This window comes from Aphis gossypii, chromosome X (assembly GCF_020184175.1).
Source record: "Aphis gossypii isolate Hap1 chromosome X, ASM2018417v2, whole genome shotgun sequence".
Classification (NCBI taxonomy): Eukaryota; Metazoa; Arthropoda; class Insecta; order Hemiptera; family Aphididae; genus Aphis; species Aphis gossypii.
The window spans coordinates 63,780,928-63,806,502 of NC_065533.1; the positions used below are offsets into that span (position 1 = coordinate 63,780,928).

General features: G+C 31.8%; 2 protein-coding genes and 1 pseudogene across 2 annotated transcripts in view; 1 reads left to right on the forward strand and 2 right to left on the reverse strand.

The window, feature by feature from the left end:
- The window catches only part of LOC126551575 (UPF0746 protein DDB_G0281095-like), a 327,628-nt gene that overhangs the window by 32,599 nt on the left and 269,454 nt on the right, over positions 1 to 25,575 (reverse strand). The window lies entirely within an intron of this gene.
- On the forward strand, positions 10,089 to 10,685 carry LOC126552622 (uncharacterized). Its single transcript, XM_050207333.1, has one exon. The coding sequence runs from the start codon at positions 10,089 to 10,091 to the stop codon at positions 10,683 to 10,685; it is 597 nt and encodes a 198-aa protein (XP_050063290.1).
- LOC126552623 (uncharacterized) lies at positions 10,906 to 12,086 on the reverse strand (annotated as a pseudogene).

Genomic DNA, 25,575 nt, shown 5'->3' on the forward strand with positions numbered 1-25,575 from the left:
ACCCAACAGTTGATTGATTTGGGAAGCCCTAGTAGAAGCCCTAGCCCTAGTAAAAGCCCTAGCCCTATTGAAAGCCCTAAAGAACGCCCTAGTTTATTTAGAAACCAAAGTGAACGCCAGAGCGCGAAAATAAAACACAGCTTAGAGAGAAGTTTAAGTTTAGACAATAAAAAGGTTACACGTAGCAAGGTTACGGACGATTTTGAACATACTGAGTTAACGTTCGGGAGAAAACCGCGTGTAAAGAAAATGGTTACCATAAAATTAGAGGAAGCATTTAAGCTTATACCTATGTGTACGGGAGAAGACGATATCTATCCGTTCATGAATGCATGTGATATGGCAGTAAATTTGGTTGAAGAAAAATGCGCACCGACTTTAGTTAAATATATAACAACTAGGTTATCCGGTAGAGCATTAGAAATGATAAAATATAAAAATGTTGCTAAATGGGTATACATTAAGAGTTATTTATCGGATGCTTTTGAAGATACGACAACTGCTTCAAGTTTGCAGATACAATTAAATTCCATTAAGATGCGTCATGGTGAAGACGTCAATGATTATTGTCATAGAGTAGAAAAATTGTATTATAAATTATGTAATGCGTGTACACTTAATAAAGAAGAATCAGAAGCAAAAGTAATTCACGAAACTTTAAAAGAACAAACACTGAATATTTTTATAAAAGGATTAATAAGTCCTATAAGAACAATTGTAAAGGCACGAAATCCTAAAACATTAGAGGTAGCTAAGCAATTGGCAAAAGCAGAAGAAGTAGAATATAATTCAGAAAGAGAAAATAACGGATACAGGAACGATTTTAATAAAGGCAATTATAATGCTTCACGACAAAATAATAATAATTTCCAACGTGTGAATAATACAAGAAATAATAATACGAATAGTCGTAATAGGAATTTCCAACCAAATAACTTTAGTAAACCGAGTTATCAAGGACGGACAAATAATTACACTCAGCAAAATAATTTTAATAGACCACCTATTAAATGCTATAACTGTAATGGTAATCACTATGCAGCTCAATGTAGAAATAAACCTGCAAGTAATAATAATCGTCCATCTAATCGGAATAGTTTCACTCAACCACCAACAAATTATAACGCACCCGCAACCACATGTGCATATTGTAAACGAAGTGGCCATGTTATAAAAAACGTAATAATGAAAGTAGGAACCACAATTCGGGAAACGTGAACGTGTCGGGCGAGGACCGTGGTACTCGTTCGATAAACCAAATAATCGCGGAGGAAATGCACAATGTTACCACATCGTCGCTGCTTTAGAAAACAATCACATAACATGTATATCACCTGCGAGCAAAACAAACGAGTTAAATTTATTAATAGATACAGGTAGTCAGGTGAATATACTTAAAATAAATTGTTTACAAGGACAATTAAATATAGATGAAACACAAAAAATTAATTTAAGAGGCATTCATAAGGAGTTAATACAAACAATAGGCAAGATAAAAATACCAGTTATAATAAATAACAAGAATATAGACATAGAATTTTATGTAGTGGGAATGTTATTTCCTATACCCAAGGACGGTATATTAGGACATGAATTTTTACTAAAAAACAAAGTAATGGTGGACGTAGCCAAAAATAGGTTAATTATTCAAGATGATGAAGCAACCTTGCACGAAGAACATTGCGGTTCTGTTGTTTTTAAATTGCAACCACGTACGGAAACCGTCGTAGAAATAGCAATAGCTGATCCAGTCGTGGAAAGTAAAAGTATATACATACACAAACAACAAATTACAAATGACGTATATTGCAGTAGTACGGTGTCTACTGTGAATAAAGGGAAAGCAATAGTTAGTATGTTGAATATATCTGAGGAGATAAAAGACATAGACGTAACCGATATAAATAAGATAAATTATGATAGTGAATATGAGATATATACGGTAGAAACAAAAAATATTATAATGAACGTATAACGCGTTTGAGACAAATAATAAGAACGATCATATGGATGAGAATGAGAAAAAATCTATTTATAAAATATGCGAGAAGTATAATAACATATTTCATATGGAAGGGGACATGCTAACCTTCACCAACGCGGGAACTCATATAATAAGATTAAAAAACGACCAACCGCCTATATACCGAAGACCTTATAGACTTCCTCATGCACAACAAGATGAGATAAATACGCAAATTAAGAAACTTGAGGATAACGATATTATTGAAAGTTCAAGGAGTCCTTGGAACTCTCCTCTTTTACTGGTGCGAAAGAAAATTGACAATTCAGGTAAACAAAAGTTTAGAATAGTGGTAGACTTTAGAGCATTAAATGAAGTCACCATAAATGAATTCCATCCTCTGCCTAATATTACAGAAATATTGGACCAGTTAGGACAATGTCAATTATTTTCTGTTCTCGATCTTTCTAGTGGGTTTTATCAAATCAAATTAGAAAAAGAATCACGAGAATTAACAGCCTTTTCAACCAATCAAGGTCATTGGCATTTTAAACGCATGATTCAAGGCATGAAAACTAGTCCTGGAACTTTTCAAAGAGTTATGAACTCAGCTTTAGCTGGTTTAATAGGAATAAAATGTTTAGTTTATTTAGACGACATAATTGTTTACGGGAAAAATTTGTATGATCATAATGAGAAGTTAGTAGAAGTATTTGAGCGATTACAAATTAACAATTTGAAGTTACAACCAGATAAATGTGAATTTTTAAAACGTGAATGTGTATATTTGGGACACGTAATATCAGAAAATGGAATTAAACCTGATGAAAAGAAAGTGAAATCTGTGTTAGAATTTCCAAAACCAACTAATGTAAAAGATATAAAATCATTTTTAGGTTTAAGTGGGTATTATAGGAAATTTATAAATTCATATAGTGCAATTGCGAAACCTTTAACTAATCTTTTAAAGAAAGACATTAAATTTTTATGGAGTGATGAATGTCAAAAATCATTCGATAAATTGAAATCAGCTTTATGTTCTGAACCAATACTTAAATATCCAGACTTCACTAAGACTTTCATATTAACTACGGACGCGAGTAATAAAGCACTAGGGGCAATATTATCTCAGGGAGAAATAGGTCAAGACTTACCAATCTCTTATGCGTCACGGACGTTGAATAAAAGTGAAAATAATTATTCCACAACCGAGTTAGAATGTCTAGCTATAATTTTTGGGGTAAAACAGTTTAGACCATATTTATATGGAAGGAAATTTATAATACTTAGTGATCATCGCCCTTTGACGTGGCTTTTCAACTTAAAAAATCCATTATCGAAGTTAGCACGTTGGCGAATACAACTTGAAGAATATGATTATGAGATACGATATAAACCTGGGGTGCAAAATTCTAACGTAGATGCGTTAAGTCGTATGTATTCGATACAAGAAATTAAAAACGAGTCGTACGAGGAATTTCTTGGGAAAATGGAAACACAGTTAATTACTAATAGCAATGTAAAAGAAGCTATAGGTACACTTTTGGAGTCGCCAGTAGAGTATCATATAGTGACAGAAATAGCGAAACAATATAATTTAACATCAGGAATAAATTACGAAATAAAACGTAAGTTTGGAATTACTTCATTTTTACCAGTTAGTAAAGTGATAGGCGATACGCCGTATGTAGTACAGAATGACCGGTATATAATATTTCTAGTAACGAAAAATAAAGATCGTCAGAGGTCAACGTACGAGAATATGTATATAGCGTTAGTGAACTTGAAACAGTTTTGTGAGGAAAATAATTTAGATAAAATAGCAATGAATAAACTAGGTATGAATGATGATCTACAGTGGGAAAAAGTAAGGTCAATGTTAAGATACATATTTCGTAATACTAAGATCGAAATTATGGTATGTGCGAACGTAGAATATACGGAAGAAGAGAAAGTAACTATATTAAAGCAGTTTCACGATTCTAAACTAGGAGGTCATTTAGGTGTTAATAAAACTATTAAACGCATACAGAAGCAATTTAGATGGAAGGGTATGAAAGATGATGTTAAAAAGTACGTAAAAAATTGTACATCGTGTCAAGTAAATAAAATTTCAAATCGGCATGTAAAGCAACCAATGGCTATTACATCAACAAGTTCAAAACCATTTGAAAAAATATTTTTAGATATTGTAGGTCCATTACCAACGACCTTGTCTAGTAATAATTATATTTTAACAATGCAAGATGACTTATCTAAATACACGCTAGGAGTACCAATACCTAATCATCAGGCAAACACGGTCGCGGAAGCTTTTGTTATACATTTCGTGTGTGTACATGGAATACCGGGAACGATATTGACAGATCAGGGAACGGATTTCCTTAGCAAAACATTTACGGAAGTTTGCAAACTGTTAAAAATAAATAAAGTTAATACTAGTCCTTTTAGACCACAGACAAATGGAGGTCTCGAAAGATCACATAGAACTTTGCCGAGTACTTAAGACATTATGTGGATAAGAATTTAAATAATTGGGATCATTTGTTGCCATATGCATTTTTTGTATATAATTCAACGGTACATACATCAACTAATTTTCAACCATACGCGTTAGTGTATGGGCGTACGTTAGAAATACCAATTAAATTAAAATCCGAGCCAGAGCCACAATATAATTATGATGATTATTTATATGATTTGAAACAGAGTATGCAAGTGTCGCATAAATTAGCGAGAGAGAAGTTAATAGAACACAAAGTAAAAAGTAAGGACCGATATGACAAAAATGAGAATCCTGTAAATATACACGTGAAAATTTAGTACTTTTAAAAGATAACGCACATAAAAAAAAACTTAATTCACTATGGTTAGGACCATATGAAGTAATTGAAGTAATAGGAGATGAAAATATAGTTATACAACGTGGCCGACGAGGCATTACCGTACATAAAAATAATGTAAAACGGTATTATAATGATAAAGCAAATGATTAATTAAAATATATAGTATAAATGAATAGATTAAGGGAGTTTGTAAAAAAAAAAAATAATAATAATGATATGTATAAACTAACAAACCATATAACTAATGTTATTAAGTAGTACTATAATGAAGATATAATTTTACTTTTAGATTGGTGATGATGGTTGGACTTAACAGTGCTAATGAAATAAATTCATCGGAATATTATACATATGTACCCTATGAACAATCCAAGGTTTTTTATTATGAAAATTTAGGCCCCACTAAGGTGATAGGAGCAGAGTATAAACTGGTTACGTATTTTTCACTTAAGGAATATAATACAAAGTACGACTTATTAGGTTTGAAAATGAAAAATATAACAAATATATGCACTGACAAACGTCATATAGATTTGTGTGGGAAATATCAAATAGTAATAACTGATTTATATGATGAAATAACTAATCAAAAAGAACGATTGTATATGTCATTAGGAGGTAGAGTTAATCAAACCGATGTATATCAAGAAAATAAACGAAACAAAAGGGGATTAATAAACTTTGTGGGTAACGCAATGTATACATTATTTGGTGTATGTGATGATAAATGTGCAAAGAAAAAAAGAGAAGCAATCAAACAAACAGAAGAAACAGGAGCTAATATTTTACATATAGTGAAATCGCAAACAACGGTAGTAAAAACAGCAGTTAAAAAGATTGCTAGTTCACTAAATCAAACAGAGGCACTATATAAAGAAATATCAACTAAAGAACAAAAATTACATGAGAGAATGATGCAATTACAGAATGTAACTGATGACGTATTAGATTTACTAATGGCTGACGAAGTCCATAATCTATACACTATAATAACTAATCAGTATGCGTATGAAACCTCAACGTTGGAACAGATAATAACAGCTGCAAGAGAGGGGTTAATACATCCAAGTCTTATGACACCACAAGAACTTGCATCACAACATTGAAAACAGCAGAACGAACAATTAAAAAACAATATGCCATACCTATGGGAACAGAAGCGTCAGAATTAAGTGAATTTTTAAAAATAACAAAAATAAGCGTATACTATGAAAATGAACAATTGGTATTTATTACAAGAATACCATTGGTTGTCGACATAGAACTTTCATTATATAATATAATACCTTTACCAATAAAATTTATTGAAGATGGAGTTGACTCATGGTATATGTCCACAAATACATATACTTACGTTGCAATAACTAAGGATAGAAAACAATTTACTACCTACACGGAAAAAGAGATAGAAGATTGCATTGAAACAGCAATATACAGAATATGCAAGGCTACACAGCCAATGTTAGATAACAATGATAATACACCATGTGAAATGCAAATATTTAAAGCACCCGATGCATTTCAAACGGGATGTACTATCAACAAATTTTCATTACTTAGAAACATTTACCACAGAATTCTTAATAAAAACACATGGATACATGCTGGAGATGATACTTTGACAATAAGTTGCACAGATTTACCCGAATCTTTTGTTCAAGAAGTTAAGGTTTCAGGTGCAATAACTATATTAGACATAAATTGTCAAGTATTCACACGTGACGCAGTGTTGACTCCTATAGAGGATATTTCGAGTACAAATTATAAAGATTTTGTACCTAATACTAAAATACAAAATATATTTAATAAAATACCTGAACATATACATAAATATAAATTGAGCGATGTATGGAATAATACATCAAAAATACAATTAACAGATCTGCACAGTGTGTCAAAATCACTTGATGAGATTCAGCAAATGATAGACGAAGAAGTTATTAGAGAACAAAGTCAAAAACACCAGTTCATACATTCAAATCTTTTGTATGTTACAATAATTTTGGCTATACTATCTATTATATTAATAATAGCCATATACATACTATTAAAATGTAGATACGTTAGCAATCGCCAAGTAATTGATATACCAAGAAGATTGGCTAACTATAGATCACAAATACGAAATGTAAGAAGGGGAAATTTTGCTTCAGAAATATATGATGAAGTACCATTTAGCGCACCATCATCACCACGTTAATATTAATATTAATATTAATAATTCATTATTATTCGTAAAAAAAAAATAATAATAATAAATAATAACAAATAATATAAAAATAAGTATAATATAATAATCAATAAATATAATATATTTAATCATATCATCATAAAAAAAAAAAAAAACGATATGAAAACTTAATAAAGCATTTTAAAATATTAATATTAATTTTATACCTATGTGTAGATTCAGTTATTCAGTTATTTAATTTGGTATATGGGTAGAACGTAACGTTCGTGTGTAATGTTAATTAATTATTCACAAATTTATTTTATTATTTTAATTGTATTATTCAAGGTGAAGGAGATTCAAATATTTAAAAATATATATATTAATAATATATACTGTACTAACATACTTTATATTGTATTCTTGATTTATTTAAAATTTGATATAACTAATATTATTATTAAGTTACCAATGTAAAACTGAATTTGTAAGTGTAACTGAGTGCATTTAAGAAAATTGTAAAGATTTCTGTCTTGCAGACATAAACCTTTTTTTTTGTGGGGAGGTGTTATGGGCTACGAGATATCTATAAGATATCTACGAGACTACAAGGCTAAGTTAGTATGACCATGCCTCGTGTCAAGGGTAATGCGGATGCTACTATGACCATGAAACGTGTCGGGATAGTAAGCGCACCAATAATTACAGTACACTAATGATGCATTTGAGATGTTATTGCACATTCTCAAATTCGTGTCCGAATTTGCAACAACAACAACAAGGACACCTGGTTTTACCCAGAAGGCGAAAACACGACGTAAACAGAGACGCACCACAATATATAAGGGAGCCCGAAGACCAGCAACGGCAGATGTACCAAAGCTATCAACAACAGAGCACTTTCACGTCACTCAGCCACTTATTTAATTTGTTACATGTATTTTGTTTGTATGCAATAAAACATATTACGTTATTAAGTTTAACTTTCATTCAAATTAACCATTTGGATTCAAATCTGATACTGGCACGCAACAATAGTAAACATTCCGAAAAAAGGTGGTGCATTACCACTTATTCTGATTTTCGCCGGCTTATCAGCTCTAGGCGCTCTGACTGGTGGAGTTGCCAAAGTTGTTAAGGTGGCTAATGAATTTAAGAGGAACGTTCCATCACATTTGGGAAATGGTTTATACCTGACGCCATATAAAGGCAACTCGTACAAAATAGGCGATGGTCTATATATCACACCATATAAAAATGGTGGTGGGAGAGTAAAGACGAAAAAAAACTAATATCTACGTTACCCAAGAAAGCGTTGTACGATTTCGACTTATAAAAATCGCACGTTTGTTGAAAATACCACATTTCATCGGTGTGTTTACTAGAGATAAGTTGCCCGTTCGTCCTAAACGATTTGAATCGGCAATTGTTAACTTGGACACTGAAAACGGTACAGGTACGCATTGGGTAGCGTATAAAAAAATCGGAAAAAAAGTAAAATATTACGACAGCTTTGGAAATTTAGCACCTCCGCTAAAAGTACAGAAATATTTTCAAGGATGCGATATTAATTACAATAGAGCAGAGATTTAATACATCAAACTGTGGACACTTGTGTATACAATTTTTATCACGTACACGATAACGTTAAACGGAAACTCGAGTGAACTGTCATGCGATTTTTTTCCGCCCATAGAGGTAGAAAATACAGCACAAATATGTCTTTTGAGCATGCTAACAAATAATTCAATTCCAAACATAGAACCTGGTTGCAATACCATAGGTTTTCGGAATATGATTGGACAAGTTGAAAACGTAATTATACCTACTGGAACGTATGAGTTGGAAGATTTAGAGTTTGTTATAAACAAGTTGAAGCTCGACTATATAACTTTTTTCGAATTAAAATCAGATGGTAACAAGTTAAAGTGTATGATATCCTGTAGCCATGAGATTGACTTTTCAATCGAAAACAGTATAGCAACATTATTAGGATTTAGAAATGTTGTATATACTACTGGTACTACACACGAATCTGAAAATACAGTCAACATAATGAAAATAAACTGTATAAAAATAGAGTGCAACTTAATAACCGACTCATTCTGTGACGTATCGCCGAGCCAGATTATACATGAATTTTATCCGACTGTTGCTGTGGGCTATAAAATTGTTGAAGTGCCTAGACATTTAGTTTTTTATGGTCTTAATACTACTTCTATAATTAAAGTTGAAATCATACTAAAATATCATAAAGATCGATTGATAAATTTACGTGGTGGACCAATTACGATTCGATTACAAATAACACACTGATGAGATGGCGCTCAAGTTTAATATAAATACTATTGCAATAAAAAAACCCGTCATTAAAGTGACTGCAGTTAAGAAGTCAACACCTATATCTAAACCGAAAAACAACGAGTTCAAGCTCACGAAAAATAACTTAGATTTTCTTCATTCACTACAATAATGGATGACACATATTTAGATGTAGTGGCCGGTTATGTCAACGATTGTAAAAAAAACGCAAATGCAATATCATTCATTCACACCGTATTCAAACACGTCTTTTTCATACAATGATGAAATTAGAATAAATATTCAAAATATAGAATCTTACACTCTACCGTGTGAAAGTTATATTTACTTTGAAGGAAAGCTAAGAAAACCTTACGATGCTGAAGGAGACGTACGTTTTTCGAATAATGGTTTGGCATTTTTATTCTCCGAAATGCGATATGAAATAAACGGAATAGAAATACAAAAATTGAAATCACCCGGAGTATCATCTTGCCTGAAAGCATACTGTTCATATATACCAAGTGACTTGAATACGTTAGACAATTGTGCTTGGGACTCGGGCATTGACGGTGAAGATAATAAAAATTTTATGAGCAACGATGTATTTACCGGTTATATACCTCTAAAACATTTATTTGGATTTTGCGAAGATTATAAAAAAATATTACTAAATTGCAATTAACAACTGATTTTAAATCGCTCGTCTACCGATTTAAACGCATTACGTATGACGCAAACCGGAACCCCCGAAAACGTTGAAAAAAATAAAAAAATTACGATTGAATTGATTAAAGTGATATGGAAGATGCCTATAATCAGAGTTAATGATAAAGAAAAATTAAAACTGTTGAAAGTGATAGATTCACGTAAAACGTTATCATGTGCGTTCAGAACCTGGGATCTATGTGAATATCCTGAACTACCTAGAAATACTTCACATTCATGGACGATAAAGTCTAGCAGCTTGCTTGAAAAACCTAGATTTATTTTGTTTGGATTACAAACAGATAGAAAAAAAAATATAGAAAACGACGCTGGGCGCTTTGACCACTGCCAACTAAAAAATCTTAAGGTACACTTAAATTCTGAAGTGTTTCCATATGAAGACTTTCGTGCTGATTTTAAAAATAATACCATCAGATTACTGTATAAAGCCTATACAGACTTTCAAAAATCGTATTACGAGAGAGATTATTCTGAACCATTGTTATTAAAAAATGTTTTTCAAACATGTGTTCCAATCGTCGTTGTCGATTTATCGCATCAGAATGATAACGTAAAAGCATCGACCATAGACCTACGAGTAGAATTTGAAACGGATACGGTTATTCCTGAGAAAACTGCAGCTTATTGTTTAATTTTACATGATCAGATTATAACTTATAACCCGTTTAACGGTTAGGTTAGAAAACTGTAATTTTTATACATAAATATGTATATTATTTCTACTTGTAATTATTTTTTTATACCTTGTAAATATATTATTTTTACTTTGTAAATATTTTTATTACCTTATTATTAATAAATAAAAAGAAAACTTTTTTTAAAAACAACTGACTTGTTTTTATTTTACACAAATACTATACAAATATTATACAAAAATATTTTTACACAAAAATACATTAAACAGTGTGTCGTCTTTTGGGTAGTAAGTTGGTAATATTGTATTGCGGTCCGTATGGTCCATCGTTTTCGTCTGTATAAGTATTGTATTGCGGTCCATATGGTCCATCGTTTTCATCTGTATAAGTATTGTATTGCGGTCCGTATGGTCCATCGTTTTCGTCTGTATAAGTATTGTATTGCGGTCCATATGGTCCATCGTTTTCATCTGTATAAGTATTGTATTGCGGTCCGTATGGTCCATCGTTTTCATCTGTATAAGTATTGTATTGCGGTCCGTATGGTCCATCGTTTTCGTCTGTACAGCTTGTTTGTGATGGAGGGGAGATATCAGAAAGAATTTCCTAAAACATGAAATATTAAAATATTTGTTTTTTATACGGTAGGTTTTGTTATATTACCTCATTAAATATAGTGTAAAATGATGGCGGTGAAAAAGGTTTCTCGTATCCCTATAAAATATAAATATTTTTTTTCTTACCTCATCTTTTTCTAATTCGTCCAACCATCTTTGTGCGACATGTTCAGCTGCATGTAATTGAAGCTGACTTGTGAAATTGTAGTCATTTACATGTGTTGAAATGCAAATGTTGTTAATGCTTTTCACGCGATTTGTCATATCTTCAAGCGTTCTAGTTTCAACCTTGGTATTTGTTTTTAAGTATGATGCGATTTGATTAATTTGCTGTATTACGAGCGGTTTAACGATTTAGGTTTTTCTCTCGATGATCTCGAAAATTGACCACTCTAAATCTTGTAACTTTAATAAGTCGTTACGATTTAACAGTATGCGACATCCGTCTTGAATTTTAGACTCTATAATGAGCATATTCTCTCCTTGGTACACCATACTAGATATTGTAATTGAATCGGAATCCAAAAATAAATTACGCTTATACTTTTGTGGTTGTTCGAGTATAAATGATAAAATGTTTCCCATAAGTCGGAAAATACGTTTGAGAAAATCGGCGGAAATATTTACAAAACGTGATGGTGTTATAATGTGAATCACGGTGTTGAATTCATCTGTCGGATCGAGTCCGATGTTTAAAAACTTGCGAGATGAAAAATCAAGGAAAAAATTACTGCAATCGATTAGGTTAGCCGGTGGTGACGGAGGCACATATGTAAAAACATTCTTCTTGTAAACAGCACGCATGTTTTCTATCGAACCAGCCATATTCAAAAATTTTATCACAAAACAACGCACTTAATCGAACGAAGAGTGGAGATAGACTGATTTCATTTCAGATTTTTAAACCCTCACATGTATATTTTATGCTAGGGATTTTTTCTACAGGTTTAAAGTATGCATGTCAGAACATGTTAGATTATTGAATAATACTATTGTTTGTAATGCAAACAAGACTCTACATGCTTGTTATACTATAATTTTTCAAATGGTAATATGCCGGTAATATGTGATAACAACAGGGATATATAGCGTTATCTATTGAATATGTGTGTACGGTAATATAGTACGGTAACCTGGCATATGTACAATAATATGATAACCATGGCGATGGATGTGCGGTCGGCGGCGGGGACGGGGGCGGTGGCGGCGGCAGTGGCGGGGACGGCGGCGGGTCAGCTGGTCAGCTGGGTCAGCGGGTCAGCGGGTTAGGTTCCAGAAGCCCCATTTTACACCTACTTCTATTAGTCATGAAAAAAATAATAAAGAGCAGAAAATTAACACTAGATTTAACAAACCACACACGAGGAAAACAAGAAAAGAGAGAATACCGAAACCACATAAAATTTTTAAATTTTTTAAAAAAAATTTTAATTTTATTAAGAAAGATATTCGACCTATTTTAAAAACTGAAAAAACAGCATTTAAAAATAGATTTATCACTTATATTATTGAAAATAACATGGGTATTAAAGATGTACAATTTTTTTTTTAAATCGTTTAGATAAACCAGTAATAGGATGTATTAAACATGCAATAAAAAAAAATTTTAAAGTAAATATTGTGATGTTTGCTATATGTATATAAGAGAGGTAATGATGAAAAAAATATAGAATATAATGAATGTAATTTTAAAACACAAAATTCAAACTTAAATGATTTTTATATAAATGTAAAAATTAAAATTGTAAATGAAACAGAGAATTTTGTAACTAAAAATTCTCAATGGAAACTTCATCAAATTTTAAGATTAGAAATAAACATAAATAAATATGTTCCATTTAAAGGGGGTTCATATATTCCATTATCTGAACAAATTCAAGATAAACATGCTATTATAAATGTTAAAAATGAAGATAATAAATGTTTTCTTTAGTCAATACTTTCTGCTTTACATCCTTGTAAAAAAAAATCCACAAAGAGTTACAAAGTATAAAAAATGGGAAAATGACTTTGTTAAAGCATTAAAAGATATTAATTTTCTATTAAAAACCACAAACGTTCCAAAATTTCTTAAAAGAACAAAGGATATTTCTATTAATATTTAGATTTTAGATGATAGTATGAAAATTTTACCATTAGAAATCACTAATATTGAAAATCTAATCATATAGATAAGTCATTATTGTTGGATTAAAGATTTATGGAGACTAGTAGAAGTCAAATTACAAAAAATAGTCACAAAAGATTATTATGTAAAATGTGTTTAAATAGTTTAACACAAAACAGAAGTTAAATGATCATAAACATTATTGTTGTAATAATAAAGCTGCTAAAATAAATCTACCAGAACCATACGATAACATTTAGGAATTTGAAAATTATACCTAATCATTCCTTAAGAATCCCTTTAGTGATTTATTTTGATTTTCAATGTACACTTCAACTAATCTATACTTGTAGACCGATTGATAGACAATCCTTCAATAATTGTTATCAGAAACATATACCTAATAATTTTTGTTATTATATAAAATATAGTAATGGTAATTATAAACCCCCTATAGAATATTCTGGTCCAAACGTAGCTGAAAAATTTTTAAGATGTATATATGAAGAAGAAAAGGAAATATATGAAACCTATATTACCTATGCAACCATTGAATGTAAATCAAAAAAATAATTATGACAATTCTGTTAAGTGTCATATTTGTGAAAGATTTTTAACAGAATTATTTCCAAGGTTAGAGAAAAAATTTAAAATATTTAACAATGCTATTGAACACTATACAAATAATAATGATATTGAAAATATTAAAAAATATAAAGATAAACTTGAAGAAGAAACAAAAAATATAAATATAAATATGAGAAGAGTTTGCGATCACGACCACTTAACTGGAAAATATAGGGGAGCGGCTCATTCTATTTGCAATCTTACTTATCAAAATCCTAAAGTTATTCCAATTGCTTGTCATAATCTTTCGGGTTATGATGCTCATCTATTTATAAAAGAATTTAGGAATGATGAAAATAAAATAAAATAAATTCCAAATAATGAGGAAAAAGTATATATCGTTTTCAAAATGTATACAACATGTAAAATATATTGAAGGTGGAAATATAAAATCAACATTAGAATTAAGATTTATTGATTCATTTAAATTTTTATCTAGTTCTTTAGACAAATTAACAAATTATCTTGAAAAACATCAATTTAAAGAACTTGGTAAATATTTTCCTGAAAAACATTTAGATTTAGTTACTAGAAAGTTAGCTTATTCTTACGAATGTAATCGATTGTCCAGAAAAATTTGATGAAACATGTTTACCACCTATAGAAAAATTTTATAGTTCTCTCACCGATAAAAATATAACAGTAAGGGAATATAAAAACTCACAAAAAATTTGAGAAGTGTTTAATATACAAAATCTTCGTGAATTATTCTCTAGATTATATAATATAATCGATGTTTTATTATTAACAGATATTATGGAAAATTTTAGAGATATTTCTTTAAAAACTTATAAACTAGATCCTCTGTGGTATTACACAACACCGGGATTTACATGGAATAGTATGTTAAAGATGACAAATACAAAATTAGATTTATTAACAAATATTGATCAGATTTTGATGTTTGAAACCGGAATCAGAGGCGGCTTATCTCGATGTAATTAAAGATACTCGAAAGCATCAATAAATTGTTATGTAAGGAATCGTCATTTTTACAGTATTTAGACGCAAATAATCTTTATGGTTGATCAAAGAGTAAATATTTACCTACTGGAGATTTCAAACGGGTTGATAATCTGGATAATTTTGATATAATGAAAATTTCTGATAAATCATCTAAAGACTATAGTTTAGAGGTTGACTTATCTTATCCTAAAGAACTTCATGATCTACATTCAGATTTACCTTTAGAACCTGAAAATACATTGGATAATGAACAACTCCCGAAATTATTAACAACTTTGTATGACAAGAACAATTATATAATTCACTATGAAACTTTAAAACTATATATTAAATTAGTTTTAAAATTAAAAAAAAAATCATAGAGTTTTAGAATTTAGTCAATACCCTTGGTTGAAAGTTTTTTTATTGATTTTGAAAAAGAATATTTATGTGTTTATGGACGTACGATGATGAATGTTCGAAATCATGTTGATAAAATATTATGTTCTAATGAACGACAAGTAGACAAATTAATTGCAAAACCAAGTTTTGATAAAAGGACGATTTTTACAGAAAATTTAGCAGCAATTCATTTGAAAAAAAAAAACAGAAATTTGGATTAAGAAATATGGAAATAGAGTTAGATTATTATATACTGATACAGATTCACTAATGAAAACTAATGATTTTTATCAAGATATAAAAATTATGTTAGATCATTTTGACACTTCAGATTATCCAAAAAATAATATTTGTGATTTACCTTTAGTTAACAAAAAAGTCTTAGGTAAATTTAAAGATGAGTTGAATGGTAAAATTATAACTTAATTTATAGGTTTAAGATACAAATTATATTCAAATCAAATTTTAGATACTAAAAAAGAAATTAAAAAAGCTAAAGGTGTCAAAAAAAATGTAGTAGAAAAATGTTTTAACAATTTCGAAAATTGTTTACTCATGAAAAAACCAAAATATGTTAGTCAAAATGTATTTAGAACAAAGAAACATGATATTTTTACTTTAAAACAAAACAAAAAACTCTAAGTGCTTATGACGATAAAAGATTTATTTTGGAAAATGGTATTGATACATTAGCTTGGAAACATTATAAAACAAATAGAAATAGAAATGATTTTTTAAACTATTTCACAATCCACTAATTAAAAATCAAAACAAAAAAGATTGAATGTTAGAATGTTCATGTTTTGATTAAACATTTTTAATTTGAATTCTTCATAAGTCATATGGTCTGATAGTGGTAAAATCATTTCCAAAAATTTTTGGATCTTTTTTCTAATTCTAACGCGGTCCAATTTTTCGACCGCGTTATAAATATTTTTTAATTATTAATAATAGCATAACTTTATGAAAACATTTTTTAATTATTATTGCATTTTGTTTTGTGATCGGAATGTGATAAATTCAATTGATTGATGTTTTATGTTAAATTAAATTTTATGATGTTTTATGTTAAATTAAATTTTATTATGTTTTATGTTAAATTCAATTTTAAATAGTTTTGTGATCATTTTGTGAGGTATTAGGTTTGTGCCAAGAACGGCATTATTATACTACTTATACTCGTACATAATAGTTACATGTTTTACCTCGAAAAACAAACGGAAACAAAAACTGATTATAAAAAATTTTAGTGTGGTGGTTGTGTTCATGTGGAAAATGACAAAATAATTAATCTATAACATGGAACACGATACACGAACTTCCGCTGCTATAAGTCATGGAGTCATAGGAAAATTAGCAAGTCAGGTAAATTGAATTATCTAAATATTTTGAATCTTAAATTAAAATGATGAAAAAGTGATCGATAATTGCGTTAAGAACTTGAACTTTAGACTGAATGTTTATAAGAATAATAAACATGTCATGTTAAAAATATTTCAAAGAAAGTTACATTTTTTGCAATTTATTTAATTTTGTATTTTGTATTTTGTTTATTTTTTGTTTTTTAAAACCTTGTAATTTCACCTTAAGGGGGTGTCATACCCTTGTGTGTTGTCTCCGTCTTACTTAAGTATGTCATAAACAGAACACTTTTACGAAGACTGAGTACAACTCACTCAAATTTGGTTTTCTATACATAATATAACTTTCAAAATATTTCACTTATTTTTATGCTATTAATAGGCTATTTTTCTTAGGTTTCCTTATCGGTTGCATGTCAATTACCCAACGAAGCTAGTTTGAAATTAACAATACAACGTTCTAGTCGAATTAGAGTAAATGCTCCTGTAAACCCTTTAAACTTAAGTTTTGATCCTCCTGAAGAATTTACAAAGATGACAAATGGCGACGATTTTCTTCTTTTTGATAACAAAACAGATACAAAAAGAAAATTATTGTTTTCAACAAAAAATAGTTTGGAGTTAATGAATAATTGCCTTAAATGGTTTTGTGATGGCACTTTTACATACAAAGTCTTAATATTTATAATATACATCTTTTCAATCTCTTCTACTCCAAGTAGCAGTGAACGTGCACTCGTCGTAAAAGAAGCGTGTACCAACCCAGCGGTGAGAGCGACGGGTAACTACATACAATTTGGTGTCAGGTGTGGGGTCATACTTCATCAAACGAAAATTTTTAACTAGCTCAAAAATAGTTTGTGACCCACCGACGAGACCACGTTCATCACTCACTGCGAAGGAAGAGTTCTGTGGAGCATATAAGCAGCGCAGCGAGTCCAGTGAGCACATTCAAGTCAAATCAATCCCAGGGCAGTTCAGGAAGGACGGAATTTCTATATCATTTCCAAGGGCAAAACAGTTTTCAAAACATGCAATCTATGTAAGTCATTTGAATAATATTTTGTATGTACAAATACAAATTGGCAAAATGTAGCTTATAACCCAGAAACACTAAAAATCAAAATGGTGAACACAGAAAAATTAGGTTTTGAGGGGGCACTCAAGTTAGTACCTTCTTTCTTGGGAAGATCAGAATAAGATTTAACATCTTTTGAAACTAAATGTGAATTCATTTTTAAAAATATATCCGATAATTTAAAACCAACTATTTTGGAAGCTATATTAGCTCAATTAAATGATAACGTTTTTGAGGCGGTCCGATATAAAGAAATCCATACCTGGGAGGAATTAAAAAAATTGTTTAGAACCGTTTTCGGTTCAGCGCATTCAGTGTCGTACTTACAGGTACAACTGAGTCAGATGAGACAAAATACAAAGGAATCGGTTAAAGAGTTTTCTATAAGAATCGAAAAAACTGCACACGAATTAACACACGCGTTAACGGTAGATAAAGCGAACGCTGAGGCTAATATAATAGCACAAACAATACAAGCGCTCGCACTAAGCGTATTCATAGCAGGCATATCGCAATCCATCGGTATAATATTAAAAGCGCGTAACATTAAAATATTTGAGGAGGCGGTTTTACATGCAATAGAGGAAGAAAAAACGACCGAGTATTTTAGCAATGCACACAGGTATAATAGGTCCCAGAATAATAAAAATAAATTTGATAAAAAGAGTATAAAAGATATAAGTTCGATAAAATGCCACCGTTGTGAACGATTAGTCCATTACGCAAACAAATGTAGGACAAGCGAACATAAATTACCTAATTTTAGGAATTCAAATAGCGGTCAAAGTACAAGTACCGAGATAAAACGAGAATATTCTAGCAAATTTTGCAAGTACTGTAAAAAACCTAATCATGATATTTTAGTGATTGTCGAAAACTTAAAGATAAAAAAAGATTAGAGGGGAGAAATAATGAAAATAACGAACACAGATCTTTTGAGGAAATTCAATATGGGAATAATAATGTACGTATAATAACGCCCATAGATCACGAACGCATAACGTATTTTTCTGATAAATTCATAAAAACGAAAATACATTTCTAATTGATAGTGGATCAGAAACGAACTTAATTAAAATTTCAAATTTTAAAGGGCACATAATTGTAAACGAGAAAGATAAAAAAAATATTAAAGGAATACATGCGAGTCTAGTAGGAACGATAGGATCGGTCGTTATTCCAATCTATATTAACGAACAATTTTTTGTGGTTAAATTCAATATTGTGCAAGACGATTTCCCAATACCCGAAGCAGGTATATTAGGCATAACATTTCTAAAATTAAACAAAGTTGTGTTTGATTGGGATAAAGAAGTGGTAATAATACCAGAAAAATAAATAATAATGCGATAATTATTCCGCCGAGAAGTAATTGTGTATTACAGATTAAAGCTGATGAAAAAATCGATCATAAATTAATAACGGTAAAAAAACACGATATTAATGAAAACGTAATAATAGCTAATAGTATCAGCCCAGTCAGAGGTGATAAAATAATTAGTAATATCATAAACATATCCGAGCAACCGTTTATAATTGACCAATTAACCACAAGTAATCTAAAATGGGAACCTTATAACGATAACGTTTTTATCGCGAACGAAGAGAATCAATCGGTTAATAACATTTATAAAATAAAAGAAACTATTAATACGGAAGGTACCGCGGGAGACCCTGGATAGTATATAAGAGGGCCCAGATTAGGCACATTTTAGACGTGATCCACTAGAGTTAGAGCGAGCACCTCACGTCACTCAGTTCAATATTTATGTCTCCTGGACTTAGAATAATTTTCACTGTTTAATTTATTTAATTATTTGGACTTAGAATATTTTTCTAATAAAAAAACACTTAGAAAATATTTCACAGTCTTCATTTTTTACAATTATCCCATTCGATACTACATCATCCAATTGCTTGTACGTGGCACGTTACAAATACTTGAAACACTTGTTATCGTTATTTTTTACATTTATAACTGCTTTTTTTTTTTAATATGACTAGATAAATCTAAATATGTTCTTCCTCCTTTAAGAGGATTAACTTTATTAATTCGTAATTGTATACAGTACATAGATTTAAGTGACCAGCCTGATTTTTTTGATATAAACTGTTCTTCCTTAGATAATAGTTTGTTAAACATTTTGTTTAATAAGTTATTAAAATTGGATGATTTACATGCTAATTCGTTTGTTGTTTTAAATGACATATCTTGTACTTCATTCGTTAATAGTTGTTCATACGTGGTACCAACATGTAAATTAAATTTAATTGTTGACTGCTGGCTTGATTGTGTTAACCTAGAAATTAACATTTCAGAGACATAACTAAAAAATACATAGTAGTCTATTATTTCTTCCTTGTTCTTAACAATAAACGTTCTCGAACAGTTTTTAAATCGTTCAATTTCAACAAGTTCACCCTTGGCAGCTGATTCCATCCGTCTACGTTTAGTAATTGTATTTCTTTTCATTATGTAACTGTAAATAAATTTATATTAAAAAATAATAATAATAATAATACATTTGTTCATATTCCTAACTGATTAAGATTTAATTATTAGCGTATCAGATATTCAGCTGTAGTGTACGTTTTAATTATTATTTCATCAGATTATTACAGGAAATGCAATTAAAGTATGTTATTCAATGGCATGTCACAGCCACCGAACGTGATCGGATTCGGATTATACGAACGCATTGTAGGGTCATGATAGTGGTATGCGAAGTGAACAGCAACAATAGTGCGATTCATCCACAACGCTGGAACTTGGCCATCTACGCACAGAGACCAAACGTACGTACCGTACAATCACTTCTGTGGAACATAACTCAAAGCTGACACGTACAATTATACACCATTGTGGTACCTGTCGACCTTGAATTTTTACGAGTACAGTTTGTCACATTAATATTAATTGTAATTTAATATATAATACTAATAGCAAAGTTTTAGAATAGTTTTAGTCTATATTCAAAGATTCTAATTGTTTGTGGAGCGAATTTAAAGAATTGCGTATACTTAATTCGGATTTATATGATGTATATTGTAATTTTTCATAGTTAAGTTTAAGTTGTTTTTTTTTTTTTGATCTTTTATTTTTTTTAATTTTTTGGTTTATTATTCTTATTTTTTCTTTGTGTGTCTATTCTTCTTCGTCTGCAACGGTAAAATTTGTTTCACGCTGTTCATACATTTCTTCAATTTGTAGTTTGATGAACGTAGATGATTTCATTTTATTATTTTTATTTTGAAACTGAAAATGGTAATATTTTATTCAATAATCAATATTGAATATATAGCAGAAGCCGCTTATTAGAAACACAGATTATTGATACCGTTTTAATAGTTGTCATTTCATTTTTTTTTTTTTTTCTTTACGAAATATAATACATTATTTGAAATTTGTACAAAATGTTGTAGGTAGGTAGTAATTAAAATATAATATCTTATAAAAAATATATTAACAATGTTCGTATGTATAAAGCGTATAATTATAATAATAATAACCTTAAAAGCGTTTAAATATATTAGGGTTAGATAAATATGGTTTCGATTAAGAAAAAAAAAATAATAATAATAAATGTTATTTTAAACTGTGTATAATTGTTTATCGTTAAAAGAATAGTTGCGATTTTAATATTTACTATTATTATTCGACAGCGTTTTTACAATATACTAAATAACAATATAATTAATGTTTTAAAGTGTATACTTAGAAAATTATTTTATCGTAAGTTAAAATTTTAATGATGAGATATATTTCTCATTTAAACAAAAAATGCTAAATATGTTACGGGTACAGGTACGACGTCAATACTAGCTGGGAATGGGTTACTTTCTAAATAAACTCCTTTTGTTAAAAACTGTTTACATAATATACATCGTGTATAACCCAGATAGCAAAAGTATTTTTATAGAATGTTTTTTGAATGTTAGAAATTTTATTATAATGTTCCAATAAGATTTTAAACGGATTAAAGTAATTTAAATTTAATATTCTGGGAATGTTCTATTGTTTTTATTCGGCCACTTTATTTCGGATTTTAGAAATATTTCATAGGTAATATTGTTGGAATATTGTTAAAATCATATTCTAAAAATATTTTTATAAAGTTGGTATAATAATATTTTAACGTTCTATAATATTTCGAAAATGTTTAAAAAATGTTATTTTCTGTTTATATGTACATAATATTTTACAAATATTTGATTAATGTTTTACAAAAACAAATAAATATATATTTTTATAGAATATATTTATACTAAAAAAAATAATATCAGAGACAATTGTAAATTATATTATATCATTCTTTATTGCAAAAAATAAAAAATATTACTCTTGATATTATACTAAATACATTATTTAAAAACCATTAATTGTATTATATATAATGAATTAATTAAAAAAAATAATCAAATGCGTAATAAATAAAATAAAATAATACTGCACAACGTACTAATAATATAAACCTAGCTGTGTAATTAAAAAGAAAATAGAACAATAAAAAAAAAGTTAAAATATTAATTTTGAGAATTGTCAAGTGAAGCAGTTTTATTATTTATCTAAGTAGTAGTAGTAGTGCACTGGTTTCAATAGATGTAGCAAATGCATTCAACACAGCACCCTGGGACAAAATCGGAGACGCACTGATACGAAGAAACACGCCATCATATCTAGTGCGGCTGCTAAGGGACTACTTCCGAGAGAGACTGCTACAGACAGAAGCTGGAGACCAAGAAGTCTCGTGCGGTGTACCACAAGGATCGGTCATTGGTCCTATCCTTTGGAACATTTTCTACGATGATCTCTTGCAGCAAAGGCTGCCCGAGGGAATTGAGATGGTTGCCTTCGCAGACGACATCGCTGTGGTCGGAATTGCCAAAAATACAGACTTGTTGGAAGCTGCTATGAACAGGGCGCTCAGCCTGGTGAGCGAATGGATTGCGACCAATGGCCTGACGATTTCAACGAGCAAAACAGTTGCAATGACGATGACGACTAAGAGACGATATAGACGCCCACAGTTCGTACTGCTAGAAGAGACCCTGGAGCTCAAAGAGCATATCAAATACTTGGGAGTCGAACTTAACTCCAAGCTTGGTTTTAAAGAGCATCTAAAAATGGTGCGGTCCAAAGCGCTGAAATCAGCAGCCGCCTTAACACGACTGATGCCGAATGTTGGAGGCCCGAGCCCCACCAGAAGGAAACTGCTCACGTCAGTAATAAACAGCCAGCTGCTGTACGCGGCCCCAGTGCGGCAATCGACGTTAGGATTCCGGAACCATAGACAACTCCTGTTGGGGCCACAACGTACCATGGCACTGAGAGTGGCTAGTGCTTACAGGACTGTGTCTACGACAGCAATCATGGTAGTGGCGGGAATAGTACCAGTACATCTCATGGCAAAAGGCCGGGCACAACTGCGAAGACTCCAAAGGAATCATTCAGAGAACGCTAGGCAAATAGTAGACAACCTTGTTTGGGGATGGTGGCAGCAGGAATGGGGAGAACTAACCACCACCGGACAGTGGACAAAGCGCCTGATACCTGATGTATACTCCTGGGTATCTAGAACACACGGCACGACAAATTACCATATGACACAGTTTCTCACGGGACATGGCTGCTTTCAGACCTACCTCTTGTCCAGATCCACTCGGGTTGAAAGTTCAGAATGTCTGTCTTGCGGTGACCCTGAAGACGACGCTGAACATACGTTTTTTAGATGCGAGAGATGGGCTGGAAAACTCAGAGAACTGGAAGCCACAGTAGGAGAGGATGTCACGCCAGAGACTGTCATTTCCATCATGCTAAGCAGTCGAGGGAAATGGGCAGCAGTCGATCGGTACGTCAAGGAAATAATGATTACCAAGCAGGAAGAGGAATTCCAAAGGCACACCAACGCAGCATAGTACGAGACTACAAAGGCGGCGGGCTGGGTAGCCGGCCTGTGAAAAGGACAAACAAGACCCGAACAAACCAAATATATGTGATATTGTATATTGTAAATTGTATAAATTGTAAATAGTTATTAGTACATGAATCCAAAGCCTAGGTAGCTAAGAAGGCTTGTACTGCATTCATCACAATTGTAAACCGCAGTTTATTAGTAAGGTGTAAGCTTATGATGTTAAAACAAATTGTAATTATAATAATTAATTTTATTTTATACCAATAAATGATGGCGGGCCGGCGGGAATGCAGAGCAGAGGCAGTACTCCCCCGGTTCGACGATACCAAGATAAAAAAAAAAAAAAAAAAAAAAAAAAAAAAGTAGTAGTAGTAGTAGTAGTAGTAGTAGTAGTAGTAGTAGTAGTAGTCAGTAGTAGTCGTGAGTGAGTAGTGGATTAAATCGCTCCGGCTCGTAGACCGTTTTTTGCGTTTTTAGTCCCAAAAGGTGCATAAAAAGTGCGCGTGCAGACCGGTGTCGGTGTTGAGTCGGTCTGCTCAAAACTGACTCCACAAGGGCAGCCTTAGTGTCCATCTAAGTCTACACGGCCGACGCAGAAAGGTGAGTTCCTAACAAACCATTATTTGTTAATTAAACCACGACCGGCACGTGCCGGCAGGTAACGAGAGCGTCGCGGAGATAACGACGATAAACCGCCGGCGGAGATAGCGCTACGTCCCAAGGCCGTTCGCCGGCGCACGCCGCGGAGCGCATACAGAGCGTGCCAAGTAACAGCGAGCATACAGAGCGTTGCAGTAATTTTTACAAGCGCAAAAACCCCCAGGGACAAACGCCAGCGTCAAACCGGGGGGCAAGGGGTCACTACCCTCCTCACATGGACCCACAGTCCGGGGCCAGTGGCCACCTGAATGACCGCTCGGGCGGGGAAAAAAAGTTAAAGAGTACTCTTGCAGACAAACTAGTATCATCCAGCATCATTAAAATGAAAACGGCCATACCAGGGGTGGGCATTACGAAAATCCCAAAAACATTAGAAGAATGGGATAGGAAGAAGAAAGACTCAGAAAAGTTGGAGAACCTACACTTTGAACAAATCGGACAAAGACTCGATAAGATGTTGGAGGACACACGGGCAGCTAAAACCGTACCGAAGGCGGTTCAAACGTCATTAGCTGAGGCGATGGACTCTTTCCTACTTACCAGTAAGGCACGCTCTGATCGAGTTGAAGCTTACACACAGTGGACCAGTTTGTTGAAAGAAGGGGGTCATACCACCGAAGTCACGGGTGGAAACATCGAAATCAATACATCTAAACAAGATGAAGTACTGAAAGAGATAAAGAAGATTAACACCAGACTGACCGTTCAGGACCATAAAATCAAGTCACTGTCAGATAACATCACCACGAGTCTAGAGCACTTCCCATCCACAAAGCCACAGACAATCGATGTCGGCGTATCGGATAACACCAACAATCTTCCTTGGGTAGAAGTAGTCAAAAGGAAGCCCAAGCTAGGCTTTTAAAAAGGTCGTTTTAACCTAACCTAACCAGCCAAGGTCAGACAGAAGGCCCCTGCGGTGTTAGTTAAAACTGGAGATCTGTCCTATGTTGAAGCACTACAAAAAATTAGGAAGGAACCTTCTCTACAAGCCCTTGCAAAAGACATCACGTCATTGTGCCAAACTGAGGCCGGTCACCTCCTAGTAGAATTAGATAGAGGCTCCTGTAACGTAGACCACATAAACTCTGCCATCAAGAAGGCAGTCGGTCACACAGCCGTAGTCTCAACGTTAACTCAAACAGTGAGGCTAGGCATTTTTGGTCTTGACGAAATTACAACACCAGAGGAGGTCGAGAAAGCCGTCATCTCGGCGACC

What these genes read in the sequence shown, in the direction of transcription:
- LOC126552622 (XM_050207333.1), top strand. Translation starts at nt 10,089, where the DNA reads ATGCCTATAATCAGAGTTAATGATAAAGAAAAATTAAAACTGTTGAAA.